Source organism: Anolis carolinensis, unplaced genomic scaffold (genome assembly GCF_035594765.1).
Source record: "Anolis carolinensis isolate JA03-04 unplaced genomic scaffold, rAnoCar3.1.pri scaffold_15, whole genome shotgun sequence".
NCBI lineage: Eukaryota > Metazoa > Chordata > Lepidosauria > Squamata > Dactyloidae > Anolis > Anolis carolinensis.
In genome coordinates, this window is record NW_026943826.1 from 5,216,028 (window position 1) to 5,235,636 (window position 19,609).

General features: G+C 46.5%; 1 protein-coding gene across 6 annotated transcripts in view; it reads left to right on the forward strand.

Annotated features, from left to right (window-relative positions):
* casz1 (castor zinc finger 1) overlaps positions 1 to 19,609 on the forward strand; it is a 435,538-nt gene that overhangs the window by 338,985 nt on the left and 76,944 nt on the right. For all 6 annotated transcript variants that reach the window (XM_062966047.1, XM_062966046.1, XM_062966050.1 and 3 more), the window contains 2 exons: positions 4,817 to 5,365; positions 17,887 to 18,733. In XM_062966047.1, coding sequence (XP_062822117.1) covers positions 4,817 to 5,365; positions 17,887 to 18,733 — 1,396 coding nt within the window. The remainder of the gene's footprint in view (positions 1 to 4,816; positions 5,366 to 17,886; positions 18,734 to 19,609) is intronic.

Sequence of the window (19,609 nt, forward strand, 5' to 3'; positions counted from 1 at the left end):
CAGACATGACCGGACTTAACGTCAGGGGAAGCCTTTACCTTTTCCCTTAGGTTTGTTTCAGCTGATTCTTTTTGTAAGCTGTCTTGGTTTCCACACCGGGAGAAAGTCAGGATACAAAGGAATGGTGATGACGATTATGATGATATTGATGATGATGATACAGTAGAGTCTCACTTATCCAATACTCGCTTATCCAACGTTCTGGATTATCCAACGCATTTTTGTAGTCAATGTTTTCAATACATCGTGATATTTTGGTGCTAAATTTATAAATACAGTAATTACTACATAGCATTACTATGTATCAAACTACTTTTTCTGTGAAATTTCTTGTATAACATGATGTTTTGGTGCTTAATTTGTAAAATCATAACCTAATTTGATGTGTAATAGGTTTTTCCTTAATCCCTCCTTATTATCCAACATATTTGCTTATCCAACGTTCTGCCGGCCAGTTTACGTTTGATAAGCGAGACTCTACTGTATTGACGATGTTGTCATCCAAAAGGCTGTGGAGTCCGACCTGAGTGTTGTCTCCTTTGTGCTCAGCACTGCAGCACTCCCGCTTCCACTTCCTTGGGATAAATATTTATTTTTTCCATTCCTACGTGGAGGATGTCTCTCATGGGGCTGAGCTGGTGCTTGACGGCGGGAGTGTCGAGACAGGGAGCCGCGTTCGTGACCAGTCCGGAAGGGTCTTCTTTGGGGAGGGAGTCGCTGATGGGACCTGACAGCCCTTTCCTCCGGCGATGTGGCCGGCTCAAGAAGACCTGGCTTGCAAAAGAGAGCCACGCTGGGCTTTCTTGTGTGAAGTGGGTGCTGATTCATCAGTCGCCTGCCGGGCTGGCTCGGAGGGTGCTGTCCAAACCCGTTTTCTTCACCCGGCTTCCCTTCTTGGAAGCATATGGATGTCGGCTCCCACCCTCCGTCCCAAGGCTCTCTTCGCCGGACTCGTTGGGTGTTGGGTTTCGCTGGTCTCGGCCTCACGTGACCCTCCAGGTGTAGCCCGAGTTTAAAAGGCCGGCTGGGATTTCAAGAGCAGCTCAGGCCAGGGAAGCGGAGTGACGAAACCACGACCTGGATTCCCCTCTGAGCCCAGGCAGGTGTGAGAGCGAGCGTGTTTTGCGTGTGTGTGAATTTGGGCGTGCACGTCAGGTGTGCTCTTGTGCGAGGACACAGGTGGGCGTGTAAATAACACAGGTGTGTGCGGCTTTTTTTTTTTGTGCTCTTATCAAGTCATCGCACCTCTGTGGGCGAAGGGAACAAAGCACAGGAGATGCGAGTGCAGACCTCCCACTTGGAAGCCCAGATCTCAAACAATTTTGGACTACTCCCCAAAAAAATAAAAAATGAGCTTCTTGTGTTCTCGAAGGCTTTCATGGCCGGGATCACAGGCTTGTTGTATGTTTTCCGGACTGTGTGGCCATGTTCCAGTAGTATTCTCTCCTGACGTTTTACCCACATCTGTGGCAGATATCCTCAGAGGTTGTGAGATGTATGAAGAAAACTATGCAAGGAAGGTTTATATATCTGTGGAAGTTCCTGGGTCGGGGGCAGACCAGGGGACAGGCAGAGTTAGGCCTCACTTAGGCCTCTTCCACACTGCCAATAAAATACAGATTATCAGATTTGAACTGGATTATATGGCAGTGTAGACTCAAGGCCCTTCCACACAGCTATAATCTTATGTTATCTGCTTTCAACTGGATTATCTTGACTCCACACTGCCATATAATCCACTTCAGTGTGCAGTCGGACACAACTGGACTTAATGTCAGGAGAAAACCTTTACCCTTTACCTTAACTATCACCAATTCCTCAATACTTTATTTCCCATAACACCATACTTCGCCACAGCAACGCATGGCCAGGCACAGCTAGTTTGTTTATATATATATATATATATATACACACACACACACACACACACACACACACACACACACACACATACACACACACACACACACACACACATACATATACACACACATGCACACACACACACAGTAGAGTCTCACTAATCCAAGCCTCGCTTATCCAAGCCTCTGGATAATCCAAGCCATTTTTGTAGTCAATGTTTTCAATATATCGTGATATTTTGGTGCTAAATTCGTAAATACAGTAATTACAGCATAACATTACTGCGTATTGAACTACTTTTTCTGTCAAATTTGTTGTATAACTTGAAGTTTTGGTGCTTAATTTGTAAAATCATAACCTAATTTGATGTTTAATAGACTTTTCCTTAATCCCTACTTATCATCGAAGTTATTCGCTTATCCAAGCTTCTGCCGGCCCGTTTAGCTTGGATAAGTGAGACTCTACTGTATATATAATAAAACTTTATTTGTTGTTGAATGTGTTGTCGAAGGCTTTCATGGCCGGGATCACTGGGTTGTTTTATGTTTTCCGGGCTGTGTGGCCATGTTCCAGAAGTATTCTCTCCTGACGTTTTGCCCACATCTGTGGCAGACATCCTCAGAGGTTGTGAGCTATATGAAGAAAACTAAGCAAGGAAGGTTTATATCTCTGTGGTTGGGGGGAGGCCAGTGTGAATATTGTAATTAATCACCTTCCTTAGCATTAAATGGCCTTCTCAGCCTCACATCCTGGCCTGTGGGGAAGCCTTTGTTCAGAGTCATTAGCTGCCTCTGATTGATCCCTGTCTGGAAATCTTCTGTTTTGAGAGTGCTGCTCCTTATTTACTGTTCTGATTTTGGAGTTTTTAAAATATTGGTAGCCCGATTTGGTTCATTTTCATGGTTTCCTCCTTTCTGTCGAAGTTGTCCACATGCTTGTGGATTTCAATGGCTTCTTTGTGTCGTCTGACATAATAGTCAGCAACTTCCACAGGAAAACATACAACAACCCAATGAGTTCATTGCCTTTTCCTTACCCCGCTTTGGCTTTTCCTTCATGGCTCGTAAAATGATCTCCTTGATATGGTTTAGGGATGTGTGCACGTTGTCCAGAAGAGTGAGTTTCTTCTCCCTTTGCAAACTCATACCAAGCCGTGTTTCCTCATTTCTCGGGCAACAGGCAGCCGCTTAGTTTCTTTTCTTCTGCTTTTACGAGGAGACGATGCCCAGAGCTGTCAGCCGCTAATGCTAAGCAGCCGTGTGTTCTGGCTGGCGGAGAGCGAGTCTAAAGTTTCAGGCTGTTAGCATTGTAGTGGAGGATTAGGACGTGTCACCATTGCTCCTGGGTACACCATTGGGGGTCTGATGGATTCTCGTTCTGCTTCTCGTTCTTGTTCTTGCGGGGGACAAGATTACAGAGGCCGTTAAAAAAGATTTGAGACAGATTGAGAGGATCGTGGTTTATGGAGAGGGAGCAGGAGCCAGACCGTTTTCCTATCATCCCAATTGTGTGTTTGAGGCGAAGGTTGTCCAGGGCTTATGGAGACCTCTGGGCTACAGTTTTGTATCTAAATGAAAGACACCAAGGTTCAAACCCTGACCAAACTTGGCACATAAATTTCTCAAAATATCCGGGCACCGCCGGGTCCCCAAGCTAGTATCTAATATATGAGACTTGTGTAGTCCAGGATGATTTTCAACATTTCCAGGTTTGTTGTTTGAAAGACATAGATTGGGTGACTATGACTTTTGTGGCCAAATTTGGTGTGATTTGGTTCAGTGGTTTTGTTGTTTACTCAGTCCTACATTATGTTTACTCAGTCCTACATTACGTTTACTCAGTCCTACATTACGTTTACTCAGTCCTACATTACATTTACTCAGTCCTACATTATGTTTACTCAGTCCTACATTACATTTACTCAGTCATACATTACGTTAACTCAGTCCTACAAACGTACATTACGTTTTTATATATATATAGATTAGACGAACATGCTGTGGATTAGTTGATTGTCTTAAGGAATTTCCTTATTATTATTATTATTATTATTATTATTTATGGCCAAATTTGGTGTGATTTGGTTCAGTGGTTTTGTTGTTTACTCAGTCCTACATTACGTTTACTCAGTCCTACATTACGTTTACTCAGTCCTACATTACGTTTACTCAGTCCTACATTACGTTTACTCAGTCCTGCATTACGTTTACTCAGTCCTACATTACGTTTACTCAGTCCTACATTACGTTTACTCAGTCCCACATTACGTTTACTCAGTCCTACATTACGTTTACTCAGTCCTACAAACGTACATTACATTTTTATCTATATAGATTAGACGAACATGCCAGTTTTCTGCTATGGATTAGTTGATTGTCTTAAGGAATTTCCTTATTATTATTATTATTATTATTATTATTATTATTTATGGCCAAATTTGGTGTGATTTGGTTCAGTGGTTTTGTTGTTAACTCAGTCCTACATTACGTTTACTCAGTCCTACATTACGTTTACTCAGTCCTACATTACGTTTACTCAGTCCTCCATTATATTTACTCAGTCCTACATTATGTTTACTCAGTCCTACATTGCATTTACTCAGTCCTACATTGCGTTTACTCAGTCCTACATTACGTTTACTCAGTCCTACATTACGTTTACTCAGTCCTACATTACGTTTACTCAGTCCTACATTACGTTTACTCAGTCCTACATTACGTTTACTCAGTCCTGCATTACGTTTACTCAGTCCTGCATTACGTTTACTCAGTCCTACATTACATTTACTCAGTCCTACATTACGTCCTACATTACGTTTATTCAGTCCTACAAATGTACATTACGTTTATATATATATATAGATTAGACGAACATGCTGTTGATTGTCTTAAGGAATTTCCTCCTAATGCCCGTTGTCTTTCTTTCTCTTTCTGTTGTCCATTTCCTCCTCCAGCTGAAAGAACTCTATGCACTGACGCAACCTCAGGAAACCCCAAGATGGCTGCCAAGCGCAAAGGTGGCCTGAAGCTCAACGCCATCTGTGCCAAGCTCAGCCGCCAGGTCGTGGTCGACCACAAGGGAGCCGAGCAGGTCCATGCCGACAAGGGCCGCGAGGGCGTCCCCAAGGAGGTTGCCCAGGCCGGGGCCAAGGAGCCCGAGGGGGCCGGCCGCGTGCAGAAGATCGAGGAGGACAAGCGGAGGGAGGTGATTGAGAAGTGGGTCAATGGGGAGTACAGCGAAGACGCCTTGCTGGGGCGCGTGGAGAGCAAGGAGCCCAAGAGCTCTGAAGGGGCCGAGGTGCCCCCCGAGGGCGTCTACATGGTGCAGCCCAAGGGTTGCAGCGACGAAGAGGACAACGGGGACGAGGCCGAGCCACCCAAGGGCTCCCAGGAGGGCAGTTTCCCGGACGAACGGGATCCGGAGGTGCCTCCGTCCAAGGAGGAAGCCTTCCGGGGCCCCAGCGGTGAAGCCGGACCCAAGCTGATCGGAGCAGCTACCTCAGGTAAGGCCTCCTCTCTCGCATTTCTACGTTTTAGCAATCTCGTCTTTCCCAGTAGGCTCAGGCACAAGCAAACTGTGGCAGAATCTCTGATATTACATCTCTTTCCTCATTGATAAGGTCTGTTATCTTGGTCACAATCTGATGTTCCTTGTCCCAGTTTCCCAATTGAGTCCGAAATTACTCCATTGGTGAGAAAGAACCATATAATACGTGGCCAAGTTGCCTGTCTTTGGAGTTTTGGGGCATCTTGATTTCTTCCTAGGACTCAACTAGAACTACAGCCGCAAAAGATAGGTCACTGTGCTGATGATTTTAATGGTAGTTTTTTGTATTCTTGTAAAGTATATATTCCAACCTCAGTGGAAAGTTGATGGTTCAAATCCGCGGGACGGGGTGAGCTCCCAATGTTAGCCCCAGCTTCCACCAACCTAGCAGTTCAAAAACATGCAAATGTGAGTAAATCAATAAGTACTGTTCCGCGGGATGGGGTGAGCTCCCGCTGTTAGCCTCAGCTTCCCCCAACCTAGCAGTTCAGAAACATGCAAATGTGAGTACATCAATAGGTACTGCTCTGCAGGATGGGGTGAGTTCCCACTGTTAGCCCCAGCTTCCGCAAACCTAGCAGTTCTAAAACATGCAAATGTGAGTACATCAATAGGTACTGCTCTGCAGGATGGGGTGAGTTCCCACTGTTAGCCCCAGCTTCTGCAAACCTAGCAGTTCTAAAACATGCAAATGTGAGTACATCAGTAGGTACTGCTCCGCAGGATGGGGTGAGTTCCCACTGTTAGCCCCAGCTTCCACAAACCTAGCAGTTCGATATACCATCCAAACCCCAAAGGCTGGGTAACATTCCCTATTAACAGGGATTGTTTAAAATGTGAAACATTGTAATGCTGTTCAAATTGTAACTTCACCCTTCAAATATTTACTAAATTAGTACGATATCTACATCTATTGAAACAGTGACGGTGCCAATAGATACAAATAATATTTGAAATCACTTGAAACATGAATCAGTATGTAACAAAATTTGAAACTCTTCCTGGTTTGAATGTGCTATTTCCTGTTTGACTGTGCAGTAATAACTTTGAAAGTCGCTGTTACACTCCAGAAACTTTGTTGCCACAAACTACCGTAGGTTGAATTGGGTTGCTGTGAGTTTTCCGGGCTGTATGGCCATGTTCCAGAAGCATTCTCTCCTGACGTTTCGCCCACATCTGTGGCATCCTCAGAGGTTGTGAAGTCTATTGTCGAAGGCTTTCATGTCCCGAATCGCTGGGTTGCTGTGAGTTTTCCAGGCTGCCTGGCCATGTTCCAGAAGCATTCTCTCCTGACGTTTGGCCCACATCTATGGCAGGCATCCTCAGAGGTTGTGAAGTCTATTGTCGAAGGCTTTCATGGCCAGAATCGCTGGGTTGCTGTGAGTTTTCCAGGCTGCCTGGCCATGTTCCAGAAGCATTCTCTCCTGACGTTTGGCCCACATCTATGGCAGGCATCCTCAGAGGTTGTGAAGTCTATTGTCGAAGGCTTTCATGGCCAGAATCGCTGAGTTGCTGTAAGTTTTCCAGGCTGCCTGGCTATGTTCCAGAAGCATTCTCTCCTGACGTTTCGCCCACATCTATGGCAGGCATCCTCAGAGGTTGTGAGGTCTGTTGGAAACTAGGCAAGCGGGGTTTCTATATCAAAGCCTTCGACAACACATAGGTTGAATTGGTTGAGATATTCATTGAAAAACTGGAGCAAAAAGTTTTTGCAGTTTAATTTTTATGATAGAACCAATAAGGAAATAATATTTATTAAAAAGATAAAGGTTTCCCCTGACATTAAGTCCAGCCTTGTCTGACTCTGGGGGTTGGTGCTCATCTCCATTTCTAAGCCAAAGAGCCGGCGTTGTCCATAGACACCTCCAAGGTCATGTGGCCATTGACATGACTGCATGGAGTGCCGTTACCTTCCCGCCGGAGCAGTACCTATTTCTCTACTCACACTCTGGGGGTTGGTGCTCATCTCCATTTCTAAGCCAAAGAGCCGGCGTTGTCCATAGACACCTCCAAGGTCATGTGGCCATTGACATGACTGCATGGAGTGCCGTTACCTTCCCGCCGGAGCAGTACCTATTTCTCTACTCACACTCTGGGGGTTGGTGCTCATCTCCATTTCTAAGCCGAAGAGCCGGCGTTGTCCATAGACACCTCCAAGGTCATGTGGCCAGCATGACTGCATGGAGCGCCGTTACCTTCCCGCCGGAGCAGTACCTATTGATCTACTCACATTTGCATGTCTTCAAATTGCTAGGTTGGCAGAATCTGCGGCTAACAGCATGCCTTTTTCCTAGCACTCAAGGGAGCGGGAGAAAGTGTCGAGTGGCTGCGTGGGGCCTGTGGGGAGATGAGCTGGCAGCGGAGGCACGTGGGAGACGCCGTGGCCGCCTTGCCTTCCCCTCCGGAGGAATCTGGCTACTCCTGGCGCTGGGACAAACGGCAGCAGCCCCGGCTGTGACACCTCCATCCACTACCGCTCGCTCTCACTTTCTCCGCTCAGGCTGCAGACAAGCTGGGCTGGTCCTGCCAAACCAAACTCATTAAAACAAATGAGTCTTTTCTTTTCTCTCTCTCTCCCCCCTTTGATCTCTCTTTCTTTCATTCCCTCCTTCTTTCTTCTGCTTTTTCAGAACATTCTTCCTGTTCTTGATACAAGTGTTAAAACCAATTCTCGTTTAATGTGTTGTCGAAGGCTTTCATGACCGGAATCATTGGCTTGCTGTGAGTTTTCCAGACGGTCTGGCCATGTTCCAGAAGCATTCCCTCCTGATGTTTCACCCACATCTATGGCAGGCACCCTCAGAGGTTGTGAGGTCTGTTGGAAACGAGGCAATTGGGGTTCATATATCTGTGGAATAATGTCCAATGTGGGAGAAAGAATCAACATATTATGTGAGAACACAGAACTGTACCTGGTTGACTGATATGTTAATGGTTGTGAACTCCAGAATGCTTCTTGAACATGGCTGTACAGCTCGGCAAACTCACAGCAACCCAATTCTCATTTGAACTAGGCTCTAGAAGTAGCTTCACTCACTTCTTCCTCTGAGAGTTGTAGTTCACCCTTAAACAGACAGCACTGAACTTCAGATCTGGACCAAACTTGGCACACAGCCCTATCATGCCCAACTGAGCATACAGACAGGGTTTCGGGGTGATTGTCCTTTGGCTCTGGGAGTTGTAGTTCACCCTTAGACAGACAGCACTCAACCCAGCCGACTTTGGATCTGGACCAGACTTGGCACACTGTCTCATCATGCCCAACTGAGCATACAGACAGGGTTTTGGGGTGATTGTCCTTTGGCTCTGGGAGTTGTAGTTCACCCTTATACAGACAGCACTCAACCCAGCCGACTTCGGATCTGGACCAAACTTGCCACACAGGTTTCTCAAAACACCCGGGCACCGCCGGGTCCCCAAGTTAGTATCTAATAAATGAGACTTGTGTAGTCCAGGATGGCATCCAACAGGAACATACAATACAAGCACTCCGATCTCTGCTTAAAAACCTCCACCAACATATTCCTTGCACGTGGTAAGAAGGCTGAAGGGCAATATTGAGAGGAGTTCTGGAATCACTGGCAGCTCAGAGTCTCCAGCAGTTCATGGATTGAGTTCCTCAAAGTGTCTCCTTTTGCCCTCCGGAGAAGGGCATCTCCAAATGAAGTCTTGACTCCCATTCCGGTTTAATAACTGACTCGACACCTCGCCCTCTCCCCCTTTGGTGCCGCCTTGCGTGAGCTTGCACCGGCGTCCCTCCCCGCCTCTCCCTCTCCCCGTTATTAGAAACTCATCTCGGCTCATCTGTCCCCTTCCCTCTTCTCCAGCCTCCCCAAGTTCAGTGGCAACGCACATAATTATGCATATAAGATATAAACAGAGCTGTTTAATTATCCTTCGCCACATCAGTGACAGAGTAATTAACAAACATTGCAAGATCAATGAGGAAAAGTGTGACCTTCAGTTTCCTTTGATAGGAAAAGCCCTTGTCTGTCGCTGGCGCAAGGTGATTGGGCTCGGACTCGGCGGCACTGAAGTTTGTTTTGCGAGATTCCCCGCTCAGCTCCACTTTGGTCCCCATGTCTGCCTGGACCCCCAAAAAATACTCTTGTGGGGAGCTGCTTAAGGGCCCACTGGGAGCTAAATAGTGCCATATGGCAGGGCTGGTTTTCCTTTGTGAGTCGAGACTGACGAGACTGATGGAGATTCCATCCAAATTGAGATGCCAGCTTCCAAGCAAGCAAAACAAGGGAGAAGTTGCAGAGAAGATGTCCTTTCACGGGAAGATCTTGGCCCACAGGGCTCAAAGATAGACCCTTCATACTTTTTTTATTGTGTTAGAAGCTAATTGAGAATATACTGCAAGTCTCCGGTGTGAGAGAATCAGCTGTCTACATAGACATGGCCAGAAGTGAATTGAGACTATACTGCAAGTCGCTTCTGGTGTGAGAGAATTGGCTGTCTACAAAGATATTGCCAGAAGTGAATTGAGACTATACTGCAAGTCGCTTCTGGTGTGAAAGAATTGGCAGTCTACAGAGATGTGGCCAGAAAGGAATTGAGACTATACTGCAAGTCGCTTCTGGTGTGAGAGAATTGGCAGTCTACAAAGACATTGCCAGAAAGGAATTGAGACTATACTGCAAGTCGCTTCTGGTGTGAGAGAATTGGCAGTCTACAAAGACGTTGCCAGAAGTGAACTGAGACTATACTGCAAGTCACTTCTGGTGTGAGAGAATTTGCCGTCTTCAGAGACATTGCCAGAAGCAAATTGGGACTATACTGCAAGTTGCTTCTGGTGTGAGAGAATTGGCTGTCTACAAAGATATTGCCAGAAAGGAATTGAGACTATACTGCAAATCGCTTCTGGTGTGAGAGAATTGGCAGTCTACAAAGACGTTGCCAGAAAGGAATTGAGACTATACTGCAAGTCACTTCTGGCCACATCTCTGTAGACAGCCAATTCTCTCACATCAGAAGCAACTAGCAGTATAGTCTCAATTTGCTTCTAACACAATTTGCTTCTGGCAATGTCTCTGTAGACAGCCAATTCTCTCACACCAGAGGTGACTTGCAGAATAGTCTCAATTCGCTTCTGGCCACGTCTTTGTAGACAGCCAATTCTCTCTATACTGCAAGTCACTTCTGGTGTGAGAGAATCGGCTGTCTACAAAGAAGTTGCCAGAAGCAAATTGAGACTATACTGCAAGTTGCTTCAGGTGTGAGAGAATCGGCCGTTTACAAAAACGTTGCCAGAAGGGAATTGAGACTATACTGCAAGTTGCTTCTGGTGTGAGAGAATCAGCTGTCTACAAAGATGTTGCCAGAAGCAAATTGAGACTATACTGCAAGTCGCTTCTGGTGTGAGAGAATTGGCTGTCTACAAAGACGTTGCCAGAAGTGAATTGAGACTATACTGCAAGTCACTTCTGGTGTGAGAGAATCGGCTGTCTACAAAGATATTGCCAGAAGGGAATTGAGACTATACTGCAAGTCACTTCTGGCCACATCTCTGTAGACAGCCGATTCTCTCACATCAGAAGCAACTAGCAGTATAGTCTCAATTTGCTTCTAACACAATTTGCTTCTGGTAATGTCTCTGTAGACAGCCAATTCTCTCACACCAGAGGTGACTTGCAGTATAGTCTCAATTCCCTTCTGGCCACGTCTTTGTAGACAGCCAATTCTCTCTATACTGCAAGTCACTTCTGGTGTGAGAGAATCGGCTGTCTACAAAGACATTGCCAGAAGCAAATTGAGACTATATTGCAAGTCACTTCTGGTGTGAGGGAATCGGCCGTCTACAAAGACGTTGCCAGAAGCGAATTGAGAATATTCTGCAAGTCTCGGTGTGAGAGAATCGGCTGTCTACAAAAAAGTTGCCAGAAGCAAATTGAGACTATACTGCAAGTCGCTTCTGGTGTGAGAGAATTGGCTGTCTACAGAGACATTGCCTAGGAGACACCCGGATGTGTTACCATCTTGTGGGAGGCTTCTTTCATGTCCCCACATGGAAGCTGGGGCTGACAGATGGGAGCTCACCCCATCTCCCGGATTCGAACTGCCAGCCTTCAGATCAGCAGATCAGCATCTTCCCAATTTCCCTTCTTTGTTTATGTCCCAGGCTCAGAACAGGGGAGAGGAAAAGCCCTCCCGTCCCCGGAGTCCAGGGCTTCTGCTCCGTCCGGACTGTTTTGCTTTCCCTTCCATATATAGTGCGTATCTGTGGGCTATTTTTAGCCCCTTCGGATTGTATGTGGGGCTTTTTTTCCTTTCCCTTTCCCTTCCCGCCACCCTTCGCTAACTCCGGATCCTTTGTGATAGGAGAGCAACTCGGAGCTGGCCAGGCACAGAAATGCTGGACCACGCTAACAACCACCATGCCAGACGACACAGAGAAGCCACTGAAATCCACAAGCATGTGGACAATTTCAATAGAAAGGAGGAAACCATGAAAATGAACAAAACCTGGCCACCGGTATTTAAAAAAAACTCTAAATAAAGAACAACACTCAGAAAACAGGGGAATTCCAGACAAGAAACAATCAGGGCCAGCTAACATCCTTGTGCTAGAAAACAATACTAGAACTATTAAGTCAAGGAGGCTTTAAAACTCAGTCTCGACTTCCTGTTGTCAAAGGCTTTTCCCCAGGAATCCAACCAAGAGGAATTCCAGGCAGGAAACAATCAGGGCCAGCTAACACCCTAATAATAATAATAATAATAATAATAATAATAATAATAATAATAATAATAATAATAATAATAATAATTTATTCTTGTACCCCACCCCATCTCCCCGAAGGGACTCGGGGCAGCTCACATGGGGCCTTGCCCAACATCACAATATAAAATCAAAACAAAAACACAAATTTACAACAATAAATCAACAATATCGGTAAAACACCCTACCAACAAAGGATTCCCCCAGGCAGGAAGCAGCCAGGCTTTGAAGCTGCTAGGCCATTCAGTGCTAATCAAGGTGGCCAATGGCAACATTCACACTTGCCTCCAACAGACAGACAACACTCACCCTGGACATCATTCCATAGATATACAAACCCTCTTGCCTAGTCTCCAACAGACTTCACAACCTCTGAGGATGCCTGCCCTAAATGTGGGCGAAATGTCAGGAGAGAATGCTTCTGGAACATGGCGAGACAGTCTGGAACACTCACAGCAACCCAGTCCTGACTTGGTGGGAACAATATGTTATCGAAGGCTTTCATGGGTTGTTGTATGTTTTCCGGACTGTATGGCCATGTTCCAGAAGCATTCTCTCCTGACGTTTCACCCCCATCTATGGCAGGCATCCTCAGAGGTTGTGAGGTATATATATATGGGAAGGCTGGCTGGAATCCTATGCCACAGTTATAAATGCATCACAGAGTTAAGCATTCGTAGTCCCTGCGTCAACGGACCTACGGACCTCACACCCTCTGAGGATGCCTGCCATAGATGTGGGCAAAACGTCAGGAGAGAATACTTCTCGAACATGGCTATACAGCCCGGAAAACATACAACAACCCTTGGTGGGAACAGTCCAGTTAATTCTTTCTCGTCCTAGTTTTTCAGCTGTCTTTAAAATCTCCGGGTTTCTCTTTGTGTTCTCCCGTTATTTTCAAAGTACAGTAGAGTCTCGCTTATCCAACCTTCACTCATCTAACTGTATTATCCAACATAGAACATTCACAGAACTTTTTACAGATTTGATTTCCGACAGTGTTGTTGCTGTAAGTTCATTTTATGCAATTCTATCATTATTTGTAGTCAATTTTTTAGTAATCAATGTTTTCAATACATTGCGATATTTTGGTGCTAAATTCGTAAATACAGTAATTGCTACATAATGTTACCGTGTATTGAACCATATATCGAACTGCTTTTTCTGTTATAATTTGTAAAATCATAACGTAATTTGATGTTTAATAGGCATATCCTTAATCCCTCCTTATTATCCAACATTTTCACTTATCCAAAGTTCTGCTGGCTCCTTTGAAAATCTCTGGAGAGCTAAAGAGAAGGGGAATCTCTCCTCGGTTTCTGCGTTTTTGGCGTCACACGTCTAAGGTTTCACCATCTTGGGAGTTGGGGTGACTTAGTGGACGGTGGGACTTACATGTGTGAAAGATTATTTTTCACAGAGAGATGAAAAGCAGCATTGGGGAAGACAGGTTTAGCACGGACCTGGAGATCTTTCGACCCGAGAGAGCCGGGGATTGTAGGGGATTAGGGGCTTTATGTCGGGGCTCTTGGGTTACGCCGGGAAAGGCAAGCGATACGAGAGGGGCACAGAGGTCAGAGGAAACTTTTCAGGCTTTATGGCTCACAAACATGGGATGTGGGAGGAGGAAAGAGGAAGGGGCACAAGTGGATCCCCAGATGTTGAAAATTGATATTACTAGAGATGTTAAGACGGAGGAGTTAGGAGGCTAGTAGTCGTCTCTTGAGTCCCTCATTGTCATGCAATTATTATTATTATTATTATTATTATTATTATTTCCAATGAATAATTTGGACCAATAAATCATCTTGTTGTGTTTCAAATAATAATAATAATAACAATAATAATAACAACAACAACAAGAACAATAACAACAATAAAAAATATGTAAAGCAAAGTGAAGAACCTGCTAAATCAGAAACTCCTCAAAGCACAGCAGACAAAAAATCAGTACAAGAAAACCGCACTACAAACTAGAGCTGACAGCTGCACAACAAAACATTGCATGGAAAGTTCCTTGACAAAATTGAAGGAAAAGCTGATAAGGAGAAGACAAATGGGACCCTGAAGAAGGAGACAGAAGGCCTGATCCTTGCAGCCCAGGAGCAAGCCATCAGAACAATGCAATTAAGGCCAAAATCGAAAAATCAGCTCATGACCCAAAATGCAGACTGTGCAAGGAAACCGACGAAACCATTGATCATATCCTCAGATGCTGTGAAAAATTGCACAGACAGACTACAAACAGAGGCACAACTTTGTGGCCCAAATGATTCATTGGAACTTATACCTCAAGTACCACCTCCCAGCCGTAAAGAACTGGTGGGATCACAAACCTGCAAAAGTATTGGAAAATGAGCATGCAAAGATACTGTGGGACTTCCGAATCCAGACTGACAAAGTTCTGGAACACAACACACCAGACATCACAGTTGTGGAAAAGAAAAAGGTTTGGATCATTGATGTCGCCATCCCAGGTGACAGTCGCATTGACGAAAAACAACAGGAAAAACTCAGCCGCTATCAGGACCTCAAGATTGAACTTCAAAGACTCTGGCAGAAACCAGTGCAGGTGGTCCCGGTGGTGATGGGCACACTGGGTGCCGTGCCAAAAGATCTCAGCTGGCATTTGGAAACAATAGACATTGACAAAATCACGATCTGCCAACTGCAAAAGGCCACCCAACTGGGATCTGCACGCATCATCCGAAAATACATCACACAGCCCTAAACGCTTGGGAAGTGTTCGACTTGTGATTTTGTGATACGAAATCCAGCATGTCTATCTTGTTTGCTGTGTCATACAATAAAATAATAATGATGATGATGATGTACATGGATGACCTGAAGCTGTATGGGAAAACGGAAACTGAAATCCAGTCTCTGACCAACACTGTCCGAATTTTTAGCACTGATATCAGCATGGAGTTTGGTTTGGACAAATGTTCGACAGTGGCATTGAAGAAGGGAAAAATCATTGAAAGTGAGGGCATAAATATGCCTAATGGCCAAACGATAAAGTGTCACCAGCCAGAGGCCTATAAATATCTGGGCATATTACAGCTGGACAACATCAAGCATGAACATGTGAAGACTGTGGTCAGCAAAGAATACACACAAAGGGTCTACTGTGGACTCATCTTGTTGTGTTTCAAATAATAATAATAATAATAATAATAATAATAATAATAATAATAATAATAATAATAATAATAGAAGGCCACCTTACTGGGATCTGCATGCATTATTTGCCGATACATCACACAGTCCTAGACACTTGGGACGTGTCCAACGTGTGATCCAATACAACAGCCAGCAGAGTGTCTGCTGTGGACTTGTTGAGTTTCTAATACTACTACTACTACTACTACTAATAATAATAATAATACTTTATTTATACCCTGCTGCATCTCTCAAAGGACTGGGGCGGCTTACACTGGGATGCTCTCCCGCGCTTGCCTCTTTTGCACCCGTTCTCACCCCGAGTGTCCCCTTCCCATCTCCGTTTCCTTTGACTTTATGCTCCGATGCTGCTTGACTTCTGCATCTTCTATCCGTTGCCTCGTGGCCTCCTCCTGCCTCCTTCCCATTCCCTTTTCTCTCTGCAAAGAGCTGGTGGAGATGAGGCTGGAGGGACCCCTGCGCACAGTAAATCTGGTCTCCGTGGGGAGCGGGATGTGCCCGGAGAGGAGGAATGTCGTGTCAGCCCAAAGCTGGAGCGAGGCTGCCCCCGGCGTGCCAGAGCCATCTCCGTCGTCGCCTCTTTTGCACTGATATAAAGCGACCTCCAGCCCGTCCTTCTTACTGACCAGATAGGGCTCCTCGGGGTCCCATTTCAGCACCAGGCGAAAATTCCTCTTCGTTTCCTTTAAAGTAACATAAAATAAACGGCCAAGTTCGGAGAGGCAGAAGCCCAGAAAAGCAGCCCTGTATACGTCCTCCTCTTCGAAGAGCTTGGGTGGGCAACTCCAGCCTGCCTCTTCGAACTTGGCCTCTTTTATTTCTTTATTTCTTTAATGGCCTCTCACATACGTGTGCTTGCGTGTGTGAAGAGTGTAGAGCAGGGGTCCCCAAATGTTTTAAACAGGGGGCCAGTTCATGACCCCTCAGACCGCTGGAGAGCCAGACTATAGTTGGCTACCAAGCAATAATAATAATAATAATAATAATAATAATAATAATAATAATAATAATAATAATAATAATAATAGGGTTGGAAGAGACCCCTTGGGCCATTTAGCCCAGCCCCCTTCTGTTCTTGTCCACTAAAAGCACAAGCAAAGCACCCCCGACAGATGACCACCCAGCCTCAAAGTTAATAATAATAATAATAAAGAGGGTTGGAAGAGACCCCTTGGGCCATTTAGCCCAACCCTCTTCTGCCTTTGTGTCGTGGGGGCCAGATAAATGGCTTCAATGGGCCGCATGTGGCCCGCGGGCCGTAGTTTGGGGACCCCTGGTGTAGAGTGAGGGGTGTCTGCAGAGGCGGTTCAACCACTAGGCCAACTAGGCAGTTGCCTGTGGCACCATCTTGTTGGGGTCACCGCTTCTCTGCTCCCAAAGTCCCAAACGCCTTCCTGGCGAGAACGAATGTCTAGTTTTCCTGGTGGTTGAACCGCCTCTGCAGACACCCCTCACTCTACACCAGGGGTCCCCAAACTACGGCCCGCAGGCCATATGTGGCCCATTGAAGCCATTTATCCGGCCCCCACGACACAAAGGCAGAAGGGGGTTGGGCTAAATGGCCCAAGGGGTCTCTTCCAACCCTCTTTATTATTATTATTAACTTTGAGGCTGGGTGGTCATCTGTCAGGAGTTTTTGTTCTCCTGTTTTCAGAGTGTTGTTCTTTATTTATTGTCCTGATTTTAGAGGTTTTTTTAATACCGGGGGCTATCAGGATTATCTAAGTCCACACTGCCCTATATCCCTGTTCAATGTTTGGTGCTAAATTTGCAAATATAGTAATTCCTACATAACATTACCATGTAGTGAACTGCTTTTTCTGTTGATTTGTTGTAAAACGTGATGTTATGGTGCTTAATTGGTAAAATCTTAATGTAATTTGATGTTTAATAGGCATCCTTGGTTGGGAGGTGTTAGCTGGCCCTGTCTGGATTTCCTGTTTTCAGAGTGTTGTTCTTTATTTAGGCTTTTCCTTAATCCCTCCTTATTATCCAACATTTTCGCTTATCCAATGCTTTTATTTTTCAGTGATTGGTTGGGGGGGGCAAAATTCTGTTCGCCTACACTTGAAAATTACCTAGGGCCGGCTCTGGGTGTCTGTTATAAGCTGGTTACCACATCTTTGCCACAGCCCGGCCTTTTTTTGCCATCTTTTCCCCTTCCAGCATAACTAGGAATTCCATTCCGCCGTTCTCCCGCTCTCCTGTTTGCCACCTTTGCGCCGGCATGGGATGCTTGTTCCAGCTCTGGCATGTTCACTTCCAGTAAAACGACTTTTCCGTCGTATTAGGCCAAGGCGAGAGTGCAGAGACATTTATGAAACTTTGTTTAATGTACTGAAAAGCCATCGGCTAGAACATTTAGGAAATTGATTTTCCTGGCATTGATGAACTCTTTTTATTTTACCCCAGTATTAATTACTTTTTTTAAAACAAATTAATTTAAGAGTCGTAAAACCGAACAAGTGAGCCAAACGTCAATAGATCATGTTTGTTCCTTGTGTGTGCTTCAACTGCTGTGCCTCTTGAATGACATATATATTTCTCTCTCTTTTTGCCGCTCACTCCAGGGGAGGCCTCGTCTCTGCGGGACTACGCCGCCACCACCATGACCGAGTTCCTGGGCATGTTTGGCTATGACGACCAGAACATGCGGGACGAGCTGGCTCGCAAGATTAGCTTTGATAAGCTGAACGCCACTACCTCAGATGCCGCCGTTGCCGTTGTTGCCTCCTCCCTTGCGGGCGAGGACGCCGTGGCCAAGAGAGCCCGTTTTTCCAAGTACGAGGAATACATCCGCAAGTTGAAGGCAGGGGAACAAGTGCCCTGGCCCATCCATCCAGGCAAGAGCGAAGAGCTGACCAGCAAGCTAGGCAAGGAAGCTCCCATGGGCTTGAAGCAGCCCATCCGCTTGCCGGCCCCCGACATCTCGCTCTTGCCAGAGACGAAAGCCACCATCTTGCCTCTGCCCTCCCCCAGCAGCTCCCAGATGCAAGGGCTGATGTCGCGGGCATCCAAGTACGACTTCTTCATCCAAAAGCTGAAGACTGGCGAAAGCCTCCGCCCGCAGAATGGCAACACCTACAAGAAGACCTCCAAGTATGACTTGGAGAACGTCAAGTACTTGCACCTCTTCAAGCCGGGCGAAGGCAACCAGGACATGGGAGGGGCCATTGCCTTCAAGACGGGGAAGGTGGGCCGTCCTTCCAAGTACGACGTTCGGAACATCCAAAAGCTCACCCCGGTCAAGCCTCCGGCCCCCAGCTTGGTCCCCACCCCGCTTACCACTACCCCCAGCAGCACTCCAGTGGCCGGACCCGAACAGCCCGTCGCGCTGTCCTTCAACACTCCAGAGTACCTGAAATCCACTTTCTCCAAGACAGACTCCATCACAACTGGAACAGTTTCTACTGTTAAGTAAGTCGGACCGCACTTTTCACATCTCTTCCTTTAGGTCAGTGATTCCCAAAATGGGCGCTATCGCCCCCTGGTGGGCACTGCAGTGATCGAGGGGGTCGGTGATGCCACCTATTAGGAGATGGGGCGGGGCCTCTTCCCAAGGGCCAGAGACAGGACTGAGCACCTGAGGCGCCTGTTAGGACACAGGGGGCGGAGCTAGAGGAGTGGGTGTGGCTTCTTCCCAAGAGCCCGAGACAGGGCTGCGAATCTGTACCTCTCCTGAGACGCTTGTTGGGACACATAGGGCAGAGCTAGGGAAGGGGGCGGGGCCTTCTTCCAAGAGCCTGAGACAGGGCTGAGCCTCTACACCTCTCCTGAGGCGCTTGTTGGGACACAGAGGGCGGAGCTAGGAAATGAGGCGGGGCCTCCTTCCAAGAGCCTGAGACAGGGCTGAGTCTCTATACATCTCCTGAGAGGCCTTTTAGGACTAAAGGGTGGGACTAGGGGTGGGGGCGGGCCTCTTCCCAAGAGCGCAAGACAGGGCTCAGCCTCTGTATACCTCCCCTGAGGTGCTTGCTAGAACACGGGGGCAGGGTATAGAGGTTCAGCCCCATCCTCTGTGTCCTGGCAGGCACCACAGGACAGGGATAGAAGCTCAGCCCTACCTCAGGGCTCGTAACTCTGCACATCCCAGTCCTGGCCTCGCAGCCCTGAATCTTGGCTCAGCCCCGCCCTCTTGAGCAGGAGCCACGCCCACCCCTCTAAGCCACGCCTCCCTTTCCAGGGGGCACTGAGTCATATTTTTTCTGGAAAGGGGGTGGCAGGCCAAATAAGTTTGGGAACCACTACTTTAGGTCGACTCTGGGGCGGAGAGGGAGGGTAGAAAAAGCAGAG